General features: G+C 48.2%; 1 protein-coding gene across 4 annotated transcripts in view; it reads right to left on the bottom strand.

Moving 5' to 3' along the window:
• The window catches only part of Osbpl10 (oxysterol binding protein like 10), a 237,752-nt gene that overhangs the window by 139,324 nt on the left and 73,212 nt on the right, over positions 1-25,216 (bottom strand). For 3 of the 4 annotated variants that reach the window (XM_051140141.1, XM_051140140.1, XM_051140143.1), the window contains exons 2-3: positions 22,220-22,395; positions 17,078-17,157 (exon numbers count right to left, since the gene is read on the bottom strand). In XM_051140141.1, the coding sequence (XP_050996098.1) occupies positions 17,078-17,157; positions 22,220-22,395 (256 nt within the window). The remainder of the gene's footprint in view (positions 1-17,077; positions 17,158-22,219; positions 22,396-25,216) is intronic. The other variant, XM_051140145.1, reaches the window with a different exon arrangement.

Raw genomic sequence — 25,216 nt, 5'->3', positions numbered from 1 at the left:
CTACCAGGGAGAAATCCTGGCATGAGGTAACACATGTGAAAGGAACTAAGAGGCCACCATTTGCAACAGCCGGACATGTTCTGTGGTTTCTGAACATGCCACCGCCCCATAATAAAGGTTTCTCCTGGTTTTAAGGCTGGGGAGATGACTCCGTCAGTAAAGTGTTTGCCACACAAACATGAAGATTCTGATGCAATCGACAGCACCCACATATAAAACAGCATGTGGCAGCACTTGCTTGTAATCCCAGACAGGAGGACCCCAGGGGCTTGCTGGCCAGCAGCCTAGCCTGCTGGTGAGCCCCAGGTTCCAGTGAGGACTATCTCAAAAACTAAAGAGGACACCTTCTAAGGGATGACATACGGGGGGCGGAGAGTTAACCTCTGGTCTACACACACACACACACACACACACACACACACACACCTATCTCTTTCCTAGTTTCATTTGGTTGGTTGTTATTTTAATCAATACATGATTAGACTCAGAATATAAAGCCTCCATCCTGAAAGCTAAAGGCAGAACACCAGCAGGACCATGTGTGCACAGTAGGCAGTTTATGAACTCCTACAGTGTGATGTAAGAGAGTGAACTTTATTCCAAGATTTATGAAGATATATGTAACAAGGATGGAAGATACCAGAAAGGTCAGCTGCCAAGAGGCGAGAAGGAAATATCCCAAACAGTGGGGTCAGCAGGCAGCAGCAGCCTCCGCCAGATGCTGAGCTGGCCTCAGGAGGAGTCAGAAGAAAGATCCGGAGACAGGTGCCAAGCCACTAATGGAATTCAGGGTTCCTTCTAAATGCCTCTGTAGCTTCACCCAAACCTCAGCCCCCGCTAACCTGGCTGGGATTTTGGAGAAGTCTGACAGGAAGATGACAGAGCTGATATTTGTGGGAGAGGAACAGACGCATCAATAACAGGACTTCAATCCAGTGCATGATGGGACAAGAACAGACCCCCATGACCCCCTAGCACCCTTCCTTTCCAGCCTGGGCCTGGCAGGAAGACACCTACAGAAGGGGGGCAGTGGTAAGTAAAAGAAGGGCACCCTGCCATCAACAAGACAGTGACTTGAGAGTGCACCATTAACATTTGCAAGCATGGGGGCTGGACAGATGGCTCAGAGGTTAAGGCACTGGCTGCTCTTCCAAAGTTCCTGAGTTCAATTCCCAGCAACCACATGGTAGCTCACAACCACCAATAATGAGATCTGGTGCCCTCTTCTGGTGGGCAGGCACACATGCAGGCAGAACATCGTATACATAATAAATAAATCTTTTTTTAAAAAAAATTGCAAGCACAACCACAAAGCTTCGAGCAGTGTGCCCCTCCAAGAAATCAGGCACTCGCTATGGGGGTGGGGGTGGGGTATCTTTCGCTGTGCTCACCAAGACCTTGCTCAGCCAAGATGTCTGGACCAAAGGAGCAAGGCAAGTCTTACAACGCCTCCTGCATGCTTGTGCAGAAAGTGTAACTAGCTTAAGAACTGTGCAAAGAAGCGTCAGGCTACAGCAGCTGACACCCTGGTCACCGTGTACAAAATCTACAACCTGGGGCCGCGGTGTAGCTCAGTCAAGTGTGTGCCTCACCAGCACAACGCCCTGGCACCACACAGAAACCATGGATGGCAGCACAGGCCTGCAATGCTTGCACTCAGTGGAGGCAGAAGGATCTATAATTCAAGGTCATAGAGAGTTTGAAGCTAGCCTGGGCTACCTAAGACTCTGTCTCAAAACAAAATCTATAGTCAATGAGCATCGGTTATAAAACTAACAACAAAAAACAAAAACCTACAAATCTGGCCTCTCCACCTAGGAACACAACTCAGATGAGGAAGGACAGAGGGACTAGTTTGTGCCTTACAGATCTGGCTTTATGAATACAAACCCAACACTCAGTAACTTTACCCACGTCACCTCGGGTGTGACTTACAAGAGATTCGTTATTTACAAAGCTGCTTCCTCCCTTCCTGGGCACAGAAATGCCAGTTCCTCTCTCCTGTGCCTCAGGAAGCAGCCGGCTCTCTGCTCTAACTGGTGGTCACCCGAACTTTCCTCCATCTTGGGGCACTGTTTATATATTCATCAGGGAGCCTCGTCTACTGGGCTTGATGGATCAGAGACATGAATTTAAAACATAGACCCTGAGCTGGAGAGATGGCGCAGTGGTTAAGAGCACTTAACTGAGCCTCCATAGGACCCATGTTCAATTCTGGGCACCCACATCTAGTGGCTCAGAATCATTTGTAACTCCAGCTCCAGGGCATCCTGCGCCCTCTTGTGGCCTCTGGCAGCACTGCACTCATGTATACAAAGCCCACCCCCCCCCACACACACTTTAAAATAAAATCTATTCCACAGCACCCTACCAGTGATGTGATATAAGGTAATTAGAGGGGACAGAAGGTAAATAGAGAGTTTTATCTTCATTCTCAATTAAGAAAGTAAAGGGGTGGGGGTGGGGCAGGAGTTGGTGGTGCACGCCTTTAATTCCGGTACCCAGAAGGCAGAGGCAGGTGGATCACAGTGAGTTTGAGGCCAGCCTAGTCTACAAAGTGAGTCCAGGACAGCCAAGATAACACAGAGAAACCCTGTCTCGAAAAGCCAGGGGAAAAAAGAAAGGAAGAAAGGAAAGAAGGAAGGAAGAAAGGAAGGAAAAGAAAGTAAAGGGGCTGTAGAGATGGCTCAGTGATTAAAAACACTGGCTGCTCTTCCAGAAGACCCAAGTTGGATTCCCAGCACCCACATGGCAGCTCACCAACTGTAACTCAGGGTCCATTGGATCTAATGGCCTCTTCTGGCTTCAGCGAGCACCAGGCACACACGTGGTATAGTAACGTATATGCAGACAAAACATCCATACACATACAAAATAAAATAATTACGTTAAAACACCATAAGAGTTTTACGCAGCGTGACACAATGGCTCAACTGACAAGGGTTCAAGCTGTGAAACAAAAGGTCCAGGGTTCAATTCCCTGCCAATCAAATGTCTGCTGGGCGTGGTGGCGCACGCCTTTAATCCCAGCACTCGGGAGGCAGAGGCAGCGAGATCTCTGTGAGTTCGAGGTCAGCCTGGTCTACAAAGCAAGTCTAGGACAGCCAAGGCTACACAGAGGAAACACTGTTTCGAAAAACAACAACAACGAGTTTTATGAAGAAAGTAGAATCTGCATTACAGCATGCTAGGTGACTAGAAGGTGGGGCCAAGTGTCTCTGGTTTGTAATCACAGACTCCTAGGAGCTGAGGCAGGAGGATTAAAAACCCAAGGCTTGCCAGGGCTACAGAGTGAATTCAAGGCCAGCCTGGAAACTCAGTGAGACACTGTCTCAAGATGAAAAACAAGACGCTGAGAACATAGCTCGGTGGCAGGGCGCTTGGCAAGCACGCAAGGGCCCTGGCTCCAGTCCCTGGGATCAAAGAGGTTAAAAAACAAAACAAAACGAAAAAGACTATTGAGAGAATAAAGTTAAATGATGCCTATTAAAGAACTTGACGTTCTTGCATTTTGACAGCAGACAGCACAGTAATTTCACAGACATATAAAATACTACTACAAGGCATACACAAACTCTCCTCATGATATACAAATTATTTCTCAAAAAACAAAAGAGTCATTCTTAGAGATAAACCAGGCCCTCGTTAGACACCTGCCACCAAGCCTGATGACCAGGGTGACCTACCCATACAGTGGAAAGAAAGGAGAGACTATCTAAAGTTATCCTCCTCACACAGTGACACAGGAAAGTGCGTGCAAATGCATGTGCATGTGAGTGTAAATACACACAGAGAAACAAATAAATGTGATTTTAAAAGTCTAGACGAGATTAGTATTGCCATAGCCACAACGTGAATTTTCTGTATGCCTCCTTAGCTTATGGTGTGTGTGTGTGTGCATGTATGTGTGTGTGTGTGTGTCTGTATGCTGTGTGCATGTGTAATGTGCTCTGTCATTGAGCTGCGCCCCCAACCCCTGTGATACTGGTACTTTTGAAGAATGCAGTTTACACAGGATGTATTCTTGAGCTTGACTATTGTAAAATATCAGTTGTCCCCTGCCCCCTTACATCAACTTCTGATAAACTGATACAGCATACTTTCTGCCTCTCCCCATGGGGCAATCTCCATGGGCATCATCATGGAACCTGTAGGCACCCAGAACTTTCTTCACTGTCGCTTACGACCCTATAGAAAGTCTCATACCTGAGACAGCAGTTTACTGTTTCTGAACCCACAATCACCACACATGAATTTGAACTCAAGGAATGCAGGTGTTTCTGGCCACCCTCCCCGTGTGGCGCAGTAGCTCTCCACAGCCTTGCTTCTGACCACACGCGTGAGTGCTCTGCTCATGCCCTCATGTCACGCCACGCCATGGAGAGCCTCCTGAAATACCCCTGCAGACCTGAGACTGTCAGTATCGTGCATCCATCCATTTGTCTGCAGTGGTTGTACTAAGCCACTGTAATAAGTTGTCAGTACTTACAATATTGTAATGGTTTAAGCCAGCGTGGTGACCCATGTTTCTGATCCCAGCACTCAGGCGGGAAGATCTCTGGGACATTCAAGACCGGCCTGGTCTATATATATAGTAAGTCCCAGGGCAGCTAAGACACTATCTCAAAAAAAATAAATAAATAAATAAATGAACAAACAGAGCAAGTCACCATAACACTTTAGTTATGGAAAACAAAAGCCTTTCACTTTCTTCTGATGGTCGTATGTAATTAACACGTCTCTGGATTATATTGTGCTGCAGTGGTTGAGTTTACTTTTTGACTTTCTGGTTGTGTTTCTTTTTTTTTTTTTTTTTTTTTTTTTAAGTCATTAAGTGACTTCTGGCTTGGATTAGGACAGAATACTCAACATTTCTGGAATATACGTCTGCCGTTTGTACTATGCATTTACACAGAGTGACTTCCTCAGTATTGAGGACTACAAAATCAATCAACTCTGAAAATGATGAATCTGCAGTTTCAAACATTCAGGCACGTTTTAATTATTTACATACCGATAAACAAGTGCAACCATTTCATTAGTGCTGAGAATAAGTGACTACGTGTTCAGGCCTTAAAGTGACCCCTTTATCAGCCCGTCCAGCTCAGAGAGCAGGGTGGAAGTGGAGCAGAAAGACTCTAAAGGCCAGTGGATGGGGGGGGGGGGGGGCTGTGAAATCTTCTGGACATGAGATGGCGGCGCTCATAAACTCACAATGGCTACGCACAAGAAGCGATCTGAACAAGACATTCCAGCTCAGATGGGGCAGGAGCCCACAAGGCCCTGCACCCCCGGGAGGAACCACTGGTAGTTGAGGGCTAACTGTGCACAGGGACTCATTGTGTTTGGTGCTTAGCCACCAGTAACTTGTCCGTACTCATGCCCCACCCACGCTCACGCCCCACCCACGCTCATGAAGGCAACCCTGATGAAACTCAGTAATCACAAAAAATGTTGGGCTTTCCGAGTTTTTCTTTTTAAGTTTTGGATTCTGTTTATCACGAGTGTGTGTGTGTGTGTGTGTGTGTGTGTGTGTGTAGGAATTGGCTCTCTCTTTTCACAACGTGTGTGTGTGTGTGTGCAGGAATTGGCTCTCTCTTTTCACAACGTGGGTCCTGGGGTTTGAACTCAGGTCACTGGGCTTCACGGCAAATGTCTTTACCCACTGAGTTGTTTCACTCACCCGAACACACACACAAAATTAAGACTTCAAAGTAGGAGAGGATGTGTTGAAGACGTTTGGTGGGAGAGGTGGGGGTGAGGGAGGGTGACAGGAAGTGGAAACCTAGATACATTATACATATACATGAAAAGTTGCTTTAAAATACCTTTTTCATGATTTATTATCAGTAAATATTTGATTTGAATACCTATTTCGATACTTATGTGCCTGGGTCATGCAAATTTCTTTGGTAAAAGTGAGAACTTGGAAAAGGCCTGGCTTAGACACACCATGGCTCACACTCGTAGCTGACGAAGGCTGCGTGCAAGCTGAGCTTCCCCAAACCTCCCAACAAAACAACAGGGCCCGGACAACCCCACTCCAGACAGGGAACCTCTGCAGTGAAGTTCAGCACAGAAAACGTTCTGAGACTAAATGTTGTCCAATCCCTCACAACCACAAGCTCCCCCGCCCCAACCCATCTATAAAATCACCCCTCAGTGTTCCACCCAGAAAACAGAAATTCAACCATTTGTGCTAGGACAAGGCACCAGTTGCCTAAATTGTAAAATAACCAATCATAGAGGGTTTGTTTTTTAGCTGAGGGGTGAACATCCTGAGACAGGGTCTCACTGTGTTGCCCAGGCTGACCTCCAACTGTGGTGATTCTCCTGCCTCAGCTTCCCTCCCTCCCAAGCACTGGGATTATAGGCTGTACCAGGATACTTGGTCCAAAAAAAAAAAAAAGTTTTATTTAAAGTTCTCCTTGACTAAGGCCGTGCTCCTGGCAAGCAATCCTCTCCCTCTTAGGCGAGGAGACCAGCCCAAGTTTAAAATTATGCCTGAGAAGGTCTACAAAATTGTTTCACTTCATTAAAATAATAAAAAAAAAAAACTCCCCAAACTTTATTGTTTCAATAAAAGCTGTTCTTAAATTGTGTTTTATTTACCTAATTCAACAGCATGTTCAGGAGCGGGGGGGGGTCTTACATTTACTTTTAAGTACCCAAAAAAGCAATTATCTGTGAAAAATTTCAGAAGAAAAATGACATGGGATGCCTTTGCCGGGTAGCAGAATCAGGAGGGCACAGCAGAGGGAAGAGGGAAGCGCAGGGAAGTCCATCCAGCATGGCTCAGCAGAGTTTAACAAGTGCACGCCTGGTGCGACCCTGGCGCCATGGAAGCCCCAGAGACCTGCTGCTTAGGGCAGAAGACACTACTTACCCCTGAGGGCTCTTCTCAGCTGGGACACTTTACACTTCAAGGTCTCTGGGCTGCAAGGTGGTGCTTTTAACTAGTGCAGCTGTACATCATACTGTGAGGTGTGAGTTGGAGGCATAGAGGAGGGGCTGGGGAAATGGCTTATTTAGCGCACGGGCATGGGGACCTGAATCCCCATCCCCAACACCCCCTGAGCAAGGCTAACAATGGACAAACTAACAAGGATGGAACTGGGGAGCCCGTGAGGTCTCAACCCTGCATGAAGAACTGCAGGCAACTAAGGAGTGCTGGAAGCAGGAGAAAAGTCCTCCGGGGTGCTCCACTGAGGAGCACACCGATCAGTCACACACTATTAACTGTCTGTCTGTAAAATATGCACACAAGTGATGCTATACAGACTGAGGGGGGTGGGATGGGGGATCGGGGAGGGGGTGAGCAAGAAGTGATAGATGGGAGGGTTTGGAGGGAGGACAGAGGAAAGGGGAAATGATATAATTATATAACTTCAAAAAAAATAAGAAATTAATTCTTTTTAAAAGTTGCAGCCAGGGCCGGGGGTGGTGGTGCACGCCTTTAATCCCAGCACTCGGGAGGCAGAGGCAGGCAGATAGCTTTGAGTTTCCAAGCCAGCCTGGTCTACAAAGTGGGTCTAGGATAGCCAAGGCTACACAGAGAAACTCTGTCTCGAAGAACAACAACAAAAAAAAAATTGCAGCCAAGTGGTGATGCACACCTTTAATCCCAGCACCTGGGAGGCAGAGGAAGGTGGATCTCTGAGTTGGAGGCCAGCCTGGTCTACAAAGTGAGCTCTAGGACAGCCAAGGCTACACAGAGAAATCCTGTCTGGGGGTAGGGGGAAGTAGGGTGCAGTGGGAGGGTCTGTAACCCAGCACTGGGAGAGGGGAAACAGGAGGAGGGTGTGGTGGGAGGGGTCTGTAACCCACCCCTGGGGGGAGCAAGAGGAGGGTGTGGTGGGCGAGGTCTGTAACCCAGCACTGGAGTGGCAGGGCAGAAGAAGAGGGTGGGGTCTGTAACCCACCCCTGGGGGGAGCAGGAGGAGGAGGGTGTGGTGGGAGAGGTCTGTAACCCAGCCCTGGGGAGACAGGAGGGTCTTGAGGCTTCAGCGAGAGAATCTGTCTCAAAAACTAAGGCAAGGTACCAGAGGGGCTCAGCAGGTAACGGTGCTTGCTGCCAAGTCTGATGACCTGAATTTGATCCTTGGTATCAATATGGTGTAGGGAGACACCCTTGGACCTCTGGATGCACACATGGTGCCCCACTCAACATAAGTAAATGTAATTTTAAAAATAAGGTAGGAAATGCCTGAGGAAAACACCTGCCATTGACTTCTGACCTCCCACATGCATGCACGTGTGTGCACACACATATATGCACACAAGCATTGCATGCACAGATACGTGGGAGATTCGTAGTGGCACCGTTACTCAACCCCTTCAACCTGTGGTCCTAACACCCTCCCTGTTACCTGGCGATGGAAAAGATTCAGAAACAGGACCACAAGGGGCTGACTCCTCTAATAGGCCAGGTGCCCCACCAACCCAGCTGAGGAGGCATCTGCCCAGCATGCATCATGGGTCAGAATTTAATTCAAATAAAGGAGAGAAAGTTTCACATCCCCAAAGCCCATTAAACTTTAAACGCGTCCAGTCATATCAAGTAAAATCAGATCAGAGGGACGAGAATAGAAGCCGCACAGGAATTGGCAAGAAAGCTGTATTATCAAATATCATCAAGGATATTTGGTGTGAAGACTTTCAACGTAATGAGAAACGGGTTAGTGGCAACCCCTGGGTGAGGCGTCTCCCTGTAGACACGGAGACTAGCTTGACCTATCTATGCAAATATTACTGATGCTTCCCATGCAGAAGAGAGCCCAGCACCCAGGCAATCACCTTGGCTCTATTTTTGTTTGCATGCAGGTTTGAACAAGCGGATGCATGCAGTAGCCTTGGATGCCAGAAGAGGGCATCAGGTCCTCTAGAACTGGAGTTACTGGCGGTTGTGAACTTCTACATGGGTGCTGAGGACTAAGCCCAGGTCTTCTGTAACTGCAGTGAATATTCTAATCACTGTGGGCCCTCTTTAGTCCCCCTGCTTTTAAAAATGTCATCTCATGTATCCCAGCAGCTAGAGCTATGTCACTGAGAATAACTCCCTGCCTCTGTCTCCAGATGGTCACCGTGCTCAGTTTATGGGGTGCTGTGAACTGAACTTGGGCTTCCTTCACCCACCTCTTTGCCTCTGAGCTATATCCCAGCTACTGGCTCCGCATTTCTTATATCTTTGCTAATTTAAATTTTTAATAATTTAAATAGCTACATCTTTAAATACATAATGTAATAAATAATACACAGTGTGAAAATTTCAGAGACTCAAAGGGTTTGCTTAAAGTTCAGGTTCAACCCCAAGTCCTAAATGCCGCTCAGCTGTTGTCATTAGCCCTTTGGACGTCTTTCCAAAGAGTGTGTGTGCATGAGCATGTGTATGTGTCTGGTTTGCTTTTGTTGATTGTTTCCTTAATGGTCCACCTTCCCCACCCATGGCTTTTAACACTTTTCTCCAATTTCAACAAGTTTTCTTGTTTAAAACATTTTTTTTTTAAACTACTTTTTTAAGGTCATCATCTGACTATTTTAGAGACCCCGCTGTCTTCTAGAAATGTCCCATTTGCAGGCTGTGCACTTCCAGGCTTGGGCAAAGCATTAGTTTCCGCTGTTGCTACAGTGGAAAAATACCAAGACTGGACACCTTAAGGGAGAAGGACTCTACTCTGTTGGGGGTGTCAAGGAGCAGCCAGGGAATGATGGGCGGGCCCATCCAGGGAATGGAGCCACCCACAGTGGGCGGGCCAAGCTAGAGAACGGAGCCACCCATGTGGGCGGTCCCAGCCAGGGAACAGAGACACCCACAGTGGGCAAGCCCTCCCACCTTAGTTTAACACAATCAATATATATAACTCCCAGCAGGCACGGCCGGAGGCTCAGTTCTTAGTGATTCTACATCCTGCCAAGTTGATAATAATCATCATCACAAGGCTTCCTGGGCAATTGTCTCACGGGATCCAATCTAGCAGCTATCCCCCATCCTGTCAGCTCAGTGCCCGTCACGGAAACTAGCCTGGTTCTACACGAGAGAGTGACAGACACAATATGGATTCTGAACTCCAAACACGAGAGACTGATTGACACAATCCCTGTTATCCTTCCTACTCACAGTCCATGCTCCCATGGATAACCGACTAACTCTCCTCTCTCAGTGGAACCCAGCCCTGGCCGGTACCAGCCAATGCTGTCCACCTCTCCCCCTCTACAGCCCTCCTGCTTTTAATCCCACAACCCCTCAGAGGGTGGGATCAGAGCCCCTCACAACCACACACAATATGAACACCACCAAAATAGTTTGGGCTTTAGTTTTGTTCTGGGACTTTACGTTTCTTTTTGTTGTACTACGGATTAAGCCTGGGGCTTTGAGCTTACTAGGCTCTACGACTGGCTGCTGCTGGAACTTTCTGAGGCAATGATGAAATGTTAACACTGGGGCAGCTCATCAGACTTTTTGAAGAAACGTCATGACAGTAGGGTCTCTGAGTCGCTACAGGGGTGAGTCTGAATCGCTACTCTCTGTGACTCGTCTTCAGATAGGACCTAGCTCAACAACACACAGAAAGAAACGGTGCATATGGCGCCAGAGTACATGAGTACAGCACCTACCTCACAAGCGCGAGGAGCTGAGTTCAGTCCCCACGCCATCCACATAGGAGGCTGGGCACGGTGACGCACCCTCATAATCCCAGGGACAGCAAGATGACAGACAGACAGATCTCCAGAAGTTTGCTGAGCAGAGGCTCTAGCCTACTCCATGAAGTTCCAAGCTAACGAGAGGCCCACCTCAAACAGAAAGCTGAAGCACTTGAAGGACACTAGAGATTGTCCTAGCATGCGCTCATGGGAACTGCACATCCTCTCCCCACACATACCCCAAAAAGGAGGAATTTATATCCGTGACGTGTTTGACATCATAATGCTAACTCCACCCCAAGGCTGACGTCATTCCTTTGCCCAGTGTGCTGACCTGGGAAGTGAGCCTAAGGAAGTCTGTTATTCCCACGGCAGCCAGAGATGACAGGCTAGTTACGGTATGAACGGCTGAGACATAACCAAAACCCAGCTCATACCTGTCCCTCATACCTGGTAGTCCATAAATGACTCTCACATGTCAAAAAAAGATGAAAAACATAAAATGTCAACCCATAATCTGCCAAAAGTCTGCCTGGAAGCATATGAAATGCCCGGAAGACTCAGCTTTAAAATAAATCACAAATGGGGCTGGAGAGATGGCTCAGAAATTAAGAGCAACCATCTGCTCTTCCAAAGGTCCCGAGTTCAATTCCCAGCAACCACATGGTGGCTCACAACCATCTATAGTGAGATCTGGTTCCTTCTTGTGGTGGGCAGGCCCACATTCGGGAAGAATACTGTATAAATAATAAATAAATCTTTTTAAAAAACATATCACAAACAATATACAGAGTTAATAAGCATATTTTGAAAGAAGATATATGGATGGCTGATTAGCATACAGTAAGGCACTCTCAACACCAATGTTCATTAGGGAAATGCAAATGAGAAATCACAAAGAGAGAGAGACAGAAACAGAGAGAGACAGAGAGAGACAGAGACAGAGAGACAGAGAGAGACAGAGAGACAGAGAGAGACAGAGAGCTCTCGAGCACTTCACACCCACCCACCTGCTGCCGGGCAAATGTTAGCAAAAGTATGGTAAATCAGATGCTCTGATAAGAATGTCAAAGAGCAGAGGCAGGAGGATCACTGTGAGTTTGAGGCCAGCCTAGTCTACAAAGTAAGTATAGGACAGCCAAAGCTACACAAAGAAACCTTGACTTAAAAAACCCAAAAAACAAACAACAACAAAAAACCAGAATGTCAAAGAGATGGAGGCTGAGGCAGGTGGATCTCTGTGAGTTTGAGGCCAGCCTGGTCTACACAGTGAGTCCAGGACAGCCAAGGCTACACAGAGAAACCCTGTCTTGGAAAAAAAAAAGAAAAGAAAAGAAGAAAATAAAAAATAAAAAAAAAAAAAACAAGAATGTCAAAGAGAGCTGGAAAGGTAGGAGAGTTAAGAGAGTTAATGTAAGTCAGCAGTTAAGAGCACTGAGTGCTCTCCCAAAGGACTCGGGTTCAATACCCAGCACCCATGAGGCAGTTCACAACCATCCCACCTGTTACGCTAATTCCAGAATATTCAATGCTATCTCGGGGCCTCTGAGGGCACCGGACATGCATGTGGTGCACAGACATACATGTAGGCAGAAAGAGCACACACAAGTAGGAAAAAATGAAGGAGGGAGGACATGATGACGACCACAGGGCAGTGAGTGCCGTTGCTGTAGAAAATGGTGTGTTTGGGGTACACGTCCTAAAGAGTAAGAACATATACAAACCCCCACACACGGGGGCTCATACATGAACCCCCACATACAGGGGCTCATTAGCTATGTTATTCCTGAGAGCCAACAAGTGAAAGCAGGACTGAGGAGACGGCTTAGTAAGTAGGGGAGTGTTTGCCTGAAGCAGGCGTGGTAGCACAGGCCTGTAATCCTATCTGGTGAGTTCAAAACAATAATAATAGTAACAACAACAACAACAACACCATCATCATCATCACTGGAGTGCATTTTGTTCTAATGTTACGCCTGAGTTTTACCTGGAGAATCTGTTCTCTGGACATGCAAGGACACTAACACTGTTAACACTTAGGAAAACGACTAACCTCAAGGTCTGTTTTTGGAGAACAGAAGCCCATCAGAACCATGACCAACACTACTCTTCCTGATACCAATACTAGCTGATACTGTCTTAGTGACGGGGCAGGAAAGCACCAAAGCCGGCACTCACAGAGCAGGGCCGCTGGGTTAGATCCACCTGCAGTGGGTCACAATAGCATCAGGTGAGATTTCTCTAGGAGCCACAGTAAAGAAGCTGCAGCCCAGATGAACCCTGGCCAGGGGTGGGGGCACAGAGAACAAGTCACAATGGCTCTGGGGTCAATAGATGTCACAGGACGGGGACCTTGAGAACAGCACAACGGTGGTCAGGAGGACACTCTGACCCTGCAAGTACAGCACAGACAATGCAAGGTGGCACCAGAGACAGTGTGCTGGGGACCACTGGCCCTGCAAGCCCATGGCAGTAGGCCATGCCAGGAAAGGGAGAAGCCAGGTAGAGACAGGGACACATGCTGCCCTCATCTTCCAGAGCACTAAAGGAACCAGTGACCACCACACTGGGAAGCCATCCCGACTCCTGCAGAGGCTTGCTCCACACACAGCTCCAGTGTGTACGAAGTCATGCCACAAGATGGAAGTTTCCACCTCGGCTAAGAAAGGCTCTCTCTTCCTGTCACACAGACAAGGCCACTGGAGGAGTGAAGGCAGTCAAGACCTTGCTGCAGCCCTAGAGAAGACCAGACCTCACAGCAGGGAGGAAGCGGGAGGGGGAGGAAGGGATGGGGAGGGAGGAACACAGGAAGGTGTTACACAGTTCAAGAGATTAAGTAGACATTGGGAAATTCCTTTCTGAGAAACCAATAGGAATAATGAAAACTTTACGCAGCTTTGTCCAACAACTTTCTGTGTTCATAGAATTGTCTAATACATAGTCAACAGCCCAGTGTGACCACTAAGAGCTTGAAAGTGGCGCTGTGTGTTTGTGTGTATGTGTGTGTGCATATGTGTGTATTACATATACATTTTCTTCAAGTATATGTACATGTGTGTATGTGCACACAGGAGCCAGAGGAACGCTTCAGCAAGCTCCTCCAGCACTGCCCACCTTGTTCCTTTTAAGCAGGGTCTCTCACTGAGCCTGGACTTTCCCTGCATTTTTTTTTTTTTTTTCAGCTAGCTGCCAGCCAGAAAGCCCCAGTGATTAGCCCACCTGCCCTAATAGTTTCACCCGCATTCCTGAAAGGAACCAGAGACCATCTACCCAGAAAGCAAATTTCCCTTCAGAGTCTGCATCCACCCCCTCCCTCCAGCGACTCGTTAACTATGCAACTGTTCAAGATTTGTTCTCTGCGCCACTTCCTGCTCCCAAAACAAAGTACAAATAAACTGGTAATTTAAACACAACCATAAACCACAAACTCACTAGAAGAAAACAAACGTTTTCCGAATTTTGGCAGCAGAGAAGCCCTTACTAAACACAAGGCAAAACCAAGACCCAAACGTGGAAATTCTTACAAACTTGACCATAAAAAAAATTTAAGTGTTCCACTTAGCAAGAAATTTACTCAAGCTGAGAAAGCAGCTGGCTATGGAGAGGCCAACTTGCAATCCTAGCACTCAAAGGCTGAATCAGAAGGCTGTGAGCTCAAGGCCAGCCTGGACTACACAGTGAGACCTTGTCTCAAAAAATATTAAAAATGCAGCATGACAATATCCTGCCAGGAGAAAATAGCTAACAGTAGCAATAATAGATTTTTTTAACCTTCATAAACAAAGAGAAAAAAAAAAACCCAAAAAATAAATTTAAAAAAATAAACAAAGAGCAAGTGAAAATCAAGAAGGGAAATTAACTTGATAGAGAAACAGAATAAAGTATAAAGCATACATGCAAGTGTGACAAGTGGACAGGGAATAGCTCTGAGGTAAAGAGTTAGCATGGACAGGGACCTCAGTTTAAAAAGTTGGCACATGTTCTATGCACACTTGAAGGCATGCTGAGCCAGAGGCACAACTGATGGAATGAAAATGGGCCCGTTTTGACCTGCGGTACCCGAAACTAAGTGTTTGTCACTGTTAAAAGTTCGTGAGTGGGAGAAGCAAACCGTTACCACTAAACCAGTGAGAGCGTAAATTAGTTATTTTTTATCATTATGTGTGTACAAGAATGTGGTGTGTGTGCGCAAGTGAGCGGCCTACCAGCAGAGGTCATGGAGGACCCTGGCCTCTGCTCCATCACTCCCAGCCTTGCTCCCTTGAGTCAGGGCCTCACTGAGCCTAGATAGGCTAGCATTCCCATCTTTGCCATCCACGGTGCTGGGCTGATAGGCACATGCATGGCTTTCTTCTAAGCAGGCCCTGGGATCTGAACTCAGGTCCTCACGCCTGTACAGCAAGCGCCCTACACCACTCAGCCACCTGTCCGACTTCTACAGCAACCGTTTTTTAGGAGGCCATTTAGCAGTGTCTGAAAATTGAGAGCACAGCAGAGCATAGGGGCACATGCCTATAAACCCTGTAATCAGGAATTCAAGGCCAGCCTGGGCTACCTGAGACTGTCTCCAAAGAGCCAAGAAAAGGGAAGGGAAGGAAAAATCTTCAGATAAATTAATAAAGCAGTGATACCCAATTTTTGAGCACCACTCAGCACCCTAAAAAGATTAAAGTTGACCCATGTGTCAGATAGGGAGAGAGATTCCATTCATATAAAATGAGATACAGATACAGCTAGAGACAGAGCAACACACACCAGCACTTACCTGAGCCCACCAAGGGCACAGAAGGATAGTCCTCTCCAATAAGCACATTTGGCAATGGGTTGGGGTTGAACCTTTGTATTTTATTTTCACCTATCTTGTGAAAATACAAAGTGGAGAGCTGGGGGTGTGGCTCAGTTGGAAAAGGGCTCGCCTAGCACACACGGGGTGCAGAGTTCAGTCCCCAGAGCCACACAAACCAGTCATAGAGTCAGACCCCTGCAATCCCACTACTCAAGACATCTGTCAGAGCCCTAGGCTAGCCTGGGCTACACAGTGGAGACAGGCTCAGAAGTCCAAGATCACCTTTGGCTAAAGAGCAAATGAGACTCTCTCAACAAAAAGAGGAGAAGGGGGAAGAAGAGAAAGAGGCTTACAGGGGAAAACAAACTGCCCTGTCCAGGCATTTATAAAATTCTGAGGAAATAGCCAGAGGATTCCTCTCTGATTTCCGGAAAGCAGTCAGAGGGGGAGTGGCCTTAGAAGAAGGTACTCGCCTACAGCACCGCTCCCCCCCACCCCCCCAGCATCAGCTCAGCACAGGCCAAGAGGCATGCTACAAGAGAGGGCAACTGTTCAAAGCAAGCAAGGGGGTTTCCTTCCAAAAATAATATAAAGCCAGGGGTAGAGTCCGTTCTCAACTGGGTTTAGAGGTAAGCAAGGTATAAAGCCAACTACAGTGGCTCTCACCTACAAACCAGCACCCAGCAGCCCAAGGCAAGAGATGTGTCATGAGTAGTCCAAAGCGAGCCTGGGCTACACACACAGTGAGATTCAGTCTCTATCTCAGAAGTGGGGAGTCAGGGTACAGAGAGACCTAAACTACCACTAAAGCATCTCATGGCACCATTAGCTAAGAGGCAAGCAGGTTAGAGCATATGGAAGGAGCAAGGTATAGCCCATTGGTAATGAGTGCATAGTGAGTGCAAGGCCACAGGTTCGATCGCCAGCTACAACGAAAGAATGCGAGGTGAAGCGCGGGCCTGTCTGTCAGACCCATGAAACACAGACAAACACGGCAACTGGATGCCACAGCTAAGTCTGAACCAGTGAGAAAACCGTGTCTTCCTGCACTGCACCTCAGGGTGCCCTGCTTCCATGGTGAGATCTCCTACTCAAGATTCTCCGCCGGCCAATTAGCAGCTGTCTACACGGACAAGAGGACCCACCTAACCCCCACAGAACCAAGCCCCGGCATCTGTGTGTCTCTCTGCCTTGTACCACTGCAGCAAGACAAGGATGACAACTGAGTAACTTTCGAAGCTGAGGGGTTGGGGAGATGGCTCAGTGGGTAAAGTGCTTGCTGCACAAGCGTAAGGATCTGAGTTCGGATCCCCAGCATGCATGTAAAATTCCAGCACAATGACACCAGTCCCCCCAGCAACTAGGGGGGACTGGAGACAGGAAGATCCTGGGAGCTCACTGTCCAGCCAGCTGGGTCGAACTGATGAGATCCAGGTTCAGTGAGGGACCCTGTCTCAAAAAATAAGACACCCAACACCGACCTCCGGATTCATAATGCGTGTGTGCATGCACGCACACACGTGTGCAGGAGCATGAATACAATTAAGGTACCCAATACTGTTGCCCCCAATCCCTGAAAGAAATGGACGACTGGGCTCCACAAAGCCACCCAGGTGACTCAGGAGCCCCCCTCCTCCTCTGCTCACCTACCTTGGAACTGGTCTCCATGTGGTATTTGGCACAGGAGCGAAGCTGAGTCACCCAGAACTGCCTCTCCTTCGCATCGGCAGCTGAAATAGAGAAGAGGGAGAGAGGAAGAGAGCGTTCCCAAGCATGGCTTCGGTGTTGACGCCCACCTACGGGGAGGGGGGCTGGGAGGGGCAGGAGATCCAGAGAATGAGGGGGAGAAGGAGGGAGAGTAAACATAAACATGAGACACACCAACAACCTGACCACCGGACAAAAAGAACCAAACAACATTCAGACGTCACACGTCAAAACTGTCTTCCAAAATGCCAGTTACAGTAACTAATGATCAGGTCTTTTCACACCCCACCCCACCCCCAACCTCCTTTGGAAAAGTCACTTTGTGTATTTACAAGGCAGCAGCAGGGACCACACATGCATTTTTTTTTTTTTTCCAATGCTTCTCTACCTTGGGTGGCTAACGCAAGGCTCAAGGTACAGTCCTCCAGTTCAAAGATTTGTGCAATGAGTTAGCAGAGGAAGATCCCAGATGCTGCCTTGGAGACCCTCAGACTCCTCCCAGAGGCATCCCGGCTATGGGTATGGTAATAGTAATAGTAGTGAGAGGTCTTGCTGGGCACGGCTGCACGCACCCGTAATCCCAGCACTCAGGAGGCTGAGGCAGAGGGATCTAAAGTACAAGGCCAACAAGGCTTAAGGAGTCAAGTTCTAGGCCAATGTGGCTAGGGTGTAGAGTGGGACCTTAGCTTCTTAAAATCAGCTGGGAGTGCGTAAAGCGCTTGGAGCACAAGCTTGAGGACCAGGGTTCAAATCCTCAGCACCCACATAAAAAGCCAGGCACTATGGCACGTTCCTGTAGCCCCAGTGCTGGGAAGTGGGGATGGGAGGGTGCCTGAGGCTTGCTAGACAGACTGCCTAGTTGAATTGGGGAACCCCAGGTTCAAAGAGATACTCTAGCTCAAAAAAATAAGGTAGAGAATGATTGAGGAAGACACCCAATGTTGCCCTCTGGCCTCCACACACATGCACGCGCACGCGCGCACACATACACACACACACACACACACAAGTATATATACACACACACACACATGTTTAAAAGGGGAAGAGAGAGATGAAAGCACAAGACAATTAATTATATGGTCACATTCTCCCATCTACACCCACTTCTCAAATAACACACATAATTATTCTTAAATATCATGAATATATACATTCCAAAAACATCTAAGTCATCAAGTTAATTGCAAATACCAACATAATACTGCTAGAAAACTAACTGCACTTATAGTAACTATACACACAAAAAAATTATTCCTGTGGAAATTATACTTGTTGACAAAGATGAGCCCAAGTGCCATTTGCCAAAACTCAGCTCCAGCTTGAATATCGAAACAAGCAATCGGAGTTAGGGCTGGAGAGACAGCTCAGTGCTCAAGATCTCTTGCTGAGGACCCAGGTGAAGTTCCCAGAACTCATATGGTGGCTGACAATTGTCTGTGCCAAGGGATCCAACCTGCCCTTCTGGCCTTGTCCTGCACCAGGCACACATGTGATATACAGACACACATGCAAGCAAAACACTAAGTGTATGAAAAAAAGAAATCCTAGTTGGGCAGTGGTAACACATGCCTTTCATTCCAGCACTGGGGAGGTGGAGGCAGGCAGATCTCTATGAGTTTCAGACCAGCCTGGTCCACTAAAGTGCAAGTTCTAGGACAGCCAGGGCTACACAGAGAAATCTTGTCTCAAAACCCAAAAGAGAAATCTTAAAAAAAAATCCAGAGTTCAAAAGTTGACCAGATGTGGTGACACATGCCAGTAATCCCTGCACTCAGACAGAGAACCACCTGAGACAGAAAACAGCTGTGAGTGTAAGGCTAGCCTGGGCTACACAGTGAGTTCCCCAACAGTCTGGGATACAGTGTGAAACCCTGTCTCAAAAGGGAAGGAAAGAAGGAAGGACTGGAAATAGAGAAAGGAGAGGAGTGGAAGAAGGGAGGGGGGCAGAAGTGGGGGTGAGCAAAAGAGACAGAGAGATTCTCTCACAGTTCCATGTGGGCTTTTCATACATTTGTCAAGAGGCCAGTCAGCCAAAGATGATAGGCACAGTGTAGGGCTAGGGAAATTAACTGCCAAAGACAAAGGAAATACTATTTAAAGTTTCTCCATCAGAAATATTCCTCAAAGTTGTGCCACTAGTGACACTGAGCCAACTCCATCATTTTCAGGGAAATGAGAAAACAGACCATGAGCACCTAGTGGGTCAGGACACAGAGAAACCAGAGCATGCACGCACGCACACATGCGTGCGCGCGTGCGCACACACACACACACACACACACACACACACACACACACACACACAAAACTATCCTGCCATTTTTTAAGATGATAAAGTTCAGCTAAACTTGTGACTACATCATGTAAATTTTAACAGTAATTTCAAAATTGTTATTAAAATGCTCTTTTTAAAAAAAACTGGAAGGGTCTGGAGAGAAGGCTCAGTGGTTAAGAGCACACACTGCTCTCGCAAAGGACCCGAGTTTGGTTCCCAGCACCCGCATCAGGAAGCTCTCAATTGCTTCTAACTGCAGCTCCCAGGGATCTGGTGCCCTCTTCTGGCCTCCACAGGCACTGCACTCACATGCACAAACCCACATATAGACAGACACGCAAGTAAAAATGAAAATAAAAGCTTTTTTTTTTTTTTAAATGGAGTCAAATAATCCACAAAATAGTAACAATCCATCAACCTTTCGGGTCAGCTCAATTATGGGATGAGTGGGCGTTCTATTCTGTGTGGCTTCGTGTCTCCTTATCAACCACACATGTGGAGGAGGGGGTACTGTTAAGTTTTCCCTTCTACAGTTTCTGCACCAACACTTTATTAAGCAATAAATGGCAAAGCGACACCAAAGACCACATAAATCCAGCCAGCTGGAAGGCGTGCTGCAGGAATCTCAGAAGAGAGGGACGGGGGGGGGGGGGGGGGGGGGGGGGAGAAACAACAAAACAAAACAAAGCCTTCAACTGCAGGCACTTTAATTTAGAAGCTTTGGGTTGTTTTATAGCTTCTGAGATAGGGTGCATGTCTAGATAATACAGAGAGATTAACTTGTCCCATCTCTGGGGTGGTAAAGTTTGGCAGTAAAACAAGTGAACATTGAGCTGAGAGGCAGGAATCCAGGCCCTCAGCGTGGCTTCCCAGCTGTCACCAGGCACAGTCCAGGGCGGGTGAGAAGGGGCTGTCTTTGGTACTTTGTTCTCACTTTGAGAACACAAAAAAGGGGGAGGGGCACATAAGGAGGCAAAATTATCAGCCAGTAACATGGCTTTGCTTGGGCCTGAAGGAATAGCATTAATCCAGACAGGCGAATGTGTTCCTTAATCTTTGTCAAGTTAACTGGACTTAGAATCACCATGGAAACACACTTTTGAGCATGCGCGTGCATGCGCGCGCGCCTGTGTGTGTGTGCATGTGTGTGTGTGTCTCTACAGGGAACTTTAACTGAGAGAAGACACAACCTAAGGTGAGCAGGACCATCCCTCAGGCTGAGACTGAATAAAAAAGGAGAAAGTAGAGCCCAGCATGCATCTTGCTGCTTCCTGACTGTGATTGCCATGTGACCAACAGTCGCCTGCTTTCACTGCCATGTCTTTCCCCACCATGTTGGACTGTGTCCCCCAAACCGTGTGTCAAAATGACCCTTCCTCCTTAAGTGACCTTGTCAAGTATTTTGTCACAGCAAAGGGAAAAGTAACTAACACAGAAAAGCATGCATATGTGTGTGGGGGGGTAGGTACACACACACACACACACACACACACACACACACACACACACACACACACACACCTTTTTGCTTTACTTCATTATTTTATCAGAACTTTAACTGATTGCAGCCAGAATAGAAATCCTGGTAAAAAATGATAATCAAATCATTCTGCAATAACCAGATGAGGCGTTTCTGTGTAGTGGAGCTGCCTTGAGAATTTACAATAGCTCCCTTCCACAGTGATCCCGCACACAGCAGTCTTCAGAGGCACTTCAACGCGAGAACTGCCCAACGAGGAACTGACAGAGCAGGCTCCCAGCAGGAGCTATGACAGAGACAGGCTGAGCAGACCACGAAGAAAAAGTCCTTTGCGAAGAGAAGGCCATAGAGAAACTCTGGGGGAAAGGCATAAGGACACAAGCAAGGCTTGCTTCCTTCGTACAGCACAAGCCCCAACAAGGCAATGGGTGAAGATTAAGGGAGATGGAGCAGGGTGTGGTGACACACATCTGTAATCCCGGCACTCAGGGAGGCAGAGGCTGGTAGATCTCTGTGAGTTCAAGGCCAGCCTGGTCTACAAAGCAAGTCCAGGACAGCCAAGGCTACACAGAGAAACCCTGCCTTGAAAAAAATCACACTCCCCCCCCCAAAAAAAAGAGTGAGGGGGTGGGGTGGGAGAGAGAGAGAAAGAGAGAGTGCTTCAGGGCTGAGCCAACCGCAACAGCTCTGTCTTCCCTGAGCAATTCCTCAGATGTATACCACCTCCCCACAAGGGGGGGAATGGGAGGGTAGGGAAGTGGGGGGCGGTGGGGAGGGTGGGGAGAAGGACAGGCAAGGAAGGGCTGTCACCACTGAGTCCCACCAATTATTAAGGGTGGTTTTTTTTGTTTTGTTTTTGAAACAGGGTCTCACTATGGAGTCCCGGATGGCCTGAAACTCTATGCAGGCCAAGCTGACCTTGAACTCAAAGACACTTCCTTACTTCCTGCCTCTGTGTCCTGAGTGCTGGGATCAAAAAGGTGTGACTTGTTATTTTGGATTTCAGAGAGATTTGTTTTTTTAATGGCATTTTGTGTGTGTGTCTGTGTGTGTCTGTATCTGTGTGTGTGTGTGTGTGTGTGAGAGAGAGAGAGAGAGAGAGAGAGCTCTCACATGCCGTGGCACACCTGTGCAGGTCAAAGAACAACTTTCAGGAGTCAGTTCTCTCCTTCCATCACATGAGAGCAGGGAACCAAACCCAGCCTGTCGGCTTGGCAGCAGGAGCCTCTATCCAGTGAGCCACCTCTCCAGCTCTGAAGGCATTTTCCCCACAAAGACAAAAGAGCCACCAACCGGGCCTCACAGTGTCACCAGAGCGAGAACATACCTCTGAGCTTATACATCTCTCCGGAGGCAGAGTACACGACCAGCATGTGGGGAGCTTCGTCACTCAGGGACACGATGGCTCCAGATAGAGACAGCACTCCTCGGGGCTTCTGGTGTTTGCTCTGTTCATTCACAAAATACTGCAGGAGGCCAGCCTCAAAATCCAGAACAAAGTACCTGAACAGAGAGACCACAGCACGTGACTCCTCTCTCGAGCAGTTCCGAGGACACAGCACAATAAGAGTGTGACCGAACCATGAGCGACATCAGGGCACCCAATCTACAAAGCCAGAGACTGGAATTCTTGCCGGGGCTCAGAGAGACCAGCAAACAGGAGAGCACCAACTGCAAGCACAATGGATCCTGGGATGCCTTATGTTCTTAGGAGACTCCTAGTTTTCAACAGCCCAGACGCTAAGAGCATCATCACCAGACAGCAGATGGAACCTAAGTGCTGTCCCCACCAGTCAGCGAAGCCTTGATGTGTGACCTTCTGTTTTATGACTGAATCATTTCATGTAATCCTTTCCATGGGGACATGCGTCACTTGGGGCAACTTGAGTCTGTGTTCTCAGGCCATGGTACTCACACTTGGCTCAGAATAAGCTCTCTCTTAGTTCCTTTGGAATGAAAGCTATATCTTTACACACACACACACACACACACACACACACACACAATGATAGGCACTGAACCCAGGTCTAAATCTCCCACATGTGCTGTGCTACATGGCCATGAGACAGACTCCAGCCACTGCACTGCTTATCCAAATGCAAGCCTTTCAGTGACAAGTCTCTCCCAAGGGTTTTGGAAATCAGTAAGATCAAAAGCAAGCACCAGGATCTTGGGGGGTGGGGGTGAGGGGTGTGCACTTCAGTTGTAGAGGATGGGCCTTACATGAAGGAGGAAGGGCTCAGCTGTAGGGGGCGGGCCTCACACATAGGAGGAGGGGCTCAGCTGTAGGGGGTGGGCCCCCATGTAGGAGGAGGGGCTCAGCTGTAGGGGGTGGGCCCCCATGTAGGAGGAGGGGCTCAGCTGTTGGGGGGGCCCCATAGGAGGAGGGGCTCAGCTGTAGGGGGGGCCTCACACATAGGAGGAGGGGCTCAGCTGTAGGGTGGGCCCCCATGTAGGAGGAGGGGCTCAGCTGTAGGGGGCGGGCCTCACACATAGGAGGAGGGGCTCAGCTGTAGGGGGTGGGCCCCATGTAGGAGGAGGGGCTCAGCTGTTGGGGGCGGGCCTCACACATAGGAGGAGGGGCTCAGCTGTAGGGGGCGGGCCTCACACATAGGAGGAGGGGCTCAGCTGTAGGGGGCGGGCCCCCATGTAGGAGGAGGGGCTCAGCTGTTGGGGGCGGGCCTCACACATAGGAGGAGGGGCTCAGCTGTAGGGGGTGGGCCTCACACATAGGAGGAGGGGCTCAGCTGTAGGGGTGGGCCCCCATGTAGGAGGAGGGGCTCAGCTGTTGGGGGCGGGCCTCACACATAGGAGGAGGGGCTCAGCTGTAGGGGGTGGGCCCCCATGTAGGAGGAGGGGCTCAGCTGTTGGGGGCGGGCCTCACACATAGGAGGAGGGGCTCACCTGTAGGGGGTGGGCCCCCATGTAGGAGGAGGGGCTCAGCTGTTGGGGGCGGGCCTCACACATAGGAGGAGGGGCTCAGCTGTAGGGGGCGGGCCTCATTATATAGGAGTTCCTAGGTTCTCCCTGCAGCACTAACCACACCACACACGTTGGTGTGAAGCAGGAAAATGGAGTGGGGATGCCCAGGGACTCTGAGGTTTGGGAAGTGATGCCATGCCCACACCTGACCACTTAAAAGTAACCATAGTTTTTTAAGAATGAAAAAACTTTTTTCAATTGATTTCCTCTTCCCCAAATGACTACCCAAGTTGTTAGGCAACAATTTGGAAGCTTTTTTGAAGTACTGTATAAATGAAATTATTTTTCTAGGCAGAGAGGAATATCTTGCTACATAGCCCAGGCTAGCCTCAAACACTTAAGCAATCCTCCTGCTGCAGACTGCCAAGTACAGGGTTTACAGACGTGCACCAACCTTGCTTAAGCAGCTGTGAGGATCCAACCCAGGTCTTCATGCAATGCATGCTGGGTAAACAGTCTACCAACTGCTCAAAACACAAACTGTACTAAAGAGGCTATTTTTAAAATACTCCTTTCAAGCTGGGTGGGCCTAGTGGCTCACACCTGTAATCCCAGGACTCGGGAGGTGGAGGCAGGAGGATTACCTCATTTGAGAGGCCAGCTTGAGCTACACTGTAAAACGCTGTCTTATAAATAAATAGATGTGGCTGGAAAGGTGGCTCAGTGGTTAAGGGCGCTGGCTCCTCTTCCAGGGGACTTCCAGTCAAGCTCAGATCCCACATAGCAGTGCACAGTTATCTGTAACGCCAGTTCCGGCTCATCCAACGCCCTCTTCTGGCTTCTAAGGGTACTTCATGCACATGGTACACAGACATGCAGGCAAAACACCCACACACATAAACTGAGTCATCTCAAAGTCAAAGTGAATACATAAATAAATAGCCAAGTGTGGTGGCACATGCGTTTAATCCCAACACGTGGACGGCAGAGGCAGGAGGATAATGAGGTCTAAGCCACATAGTGAATGTGAGTCTATCCTGGCTAGATTGCTACATGAGACCCGTCTCAAAAAAGAAAGGAAGTGGGGAGGGAGGGGAGAAGAGAGGGAGGAAATCACGTACTATTTTCTAAATACAGTTAAGATTGTATCTTATCAGAGGGATGGGATAGTGTCTGGTTAAGGGTTTTAACATGGAGGGACATCGTGTTCCCTCAACATGGCCTTTGAAAGTAAAGTCAGCTGAAGTCACAGACAGATGTAGCCATCCACCCAGCATTGAGAAAAGCCATATGCCTGTTGCTCACAGCTCCTGGGAAGAAAGAAATTAGACTTGACTTCCCACCAGGTCACAGCTCTGTCGGGTCCAGCCTGGAGCTATATCTGAAAGTCATGGCTTTCATT

This window comes from Acomys russatus, chromosome 32, assembly GCF_903995435.1.
Source record: "Acomys russatus chromosome 32, mAcoRus1.1, whole genome shotgun sequence".
In the NCBI taxonomy this organism is placed as follows: domain Eukaryota; kingdom Metazoa; phylum Chordata; class Mammalia; order Rodentia; family Muridae; genus Acomys; species Acomys russatus.
This window is presented reverse-complemented; position numbering and strand designations above follow the sequence as displayed.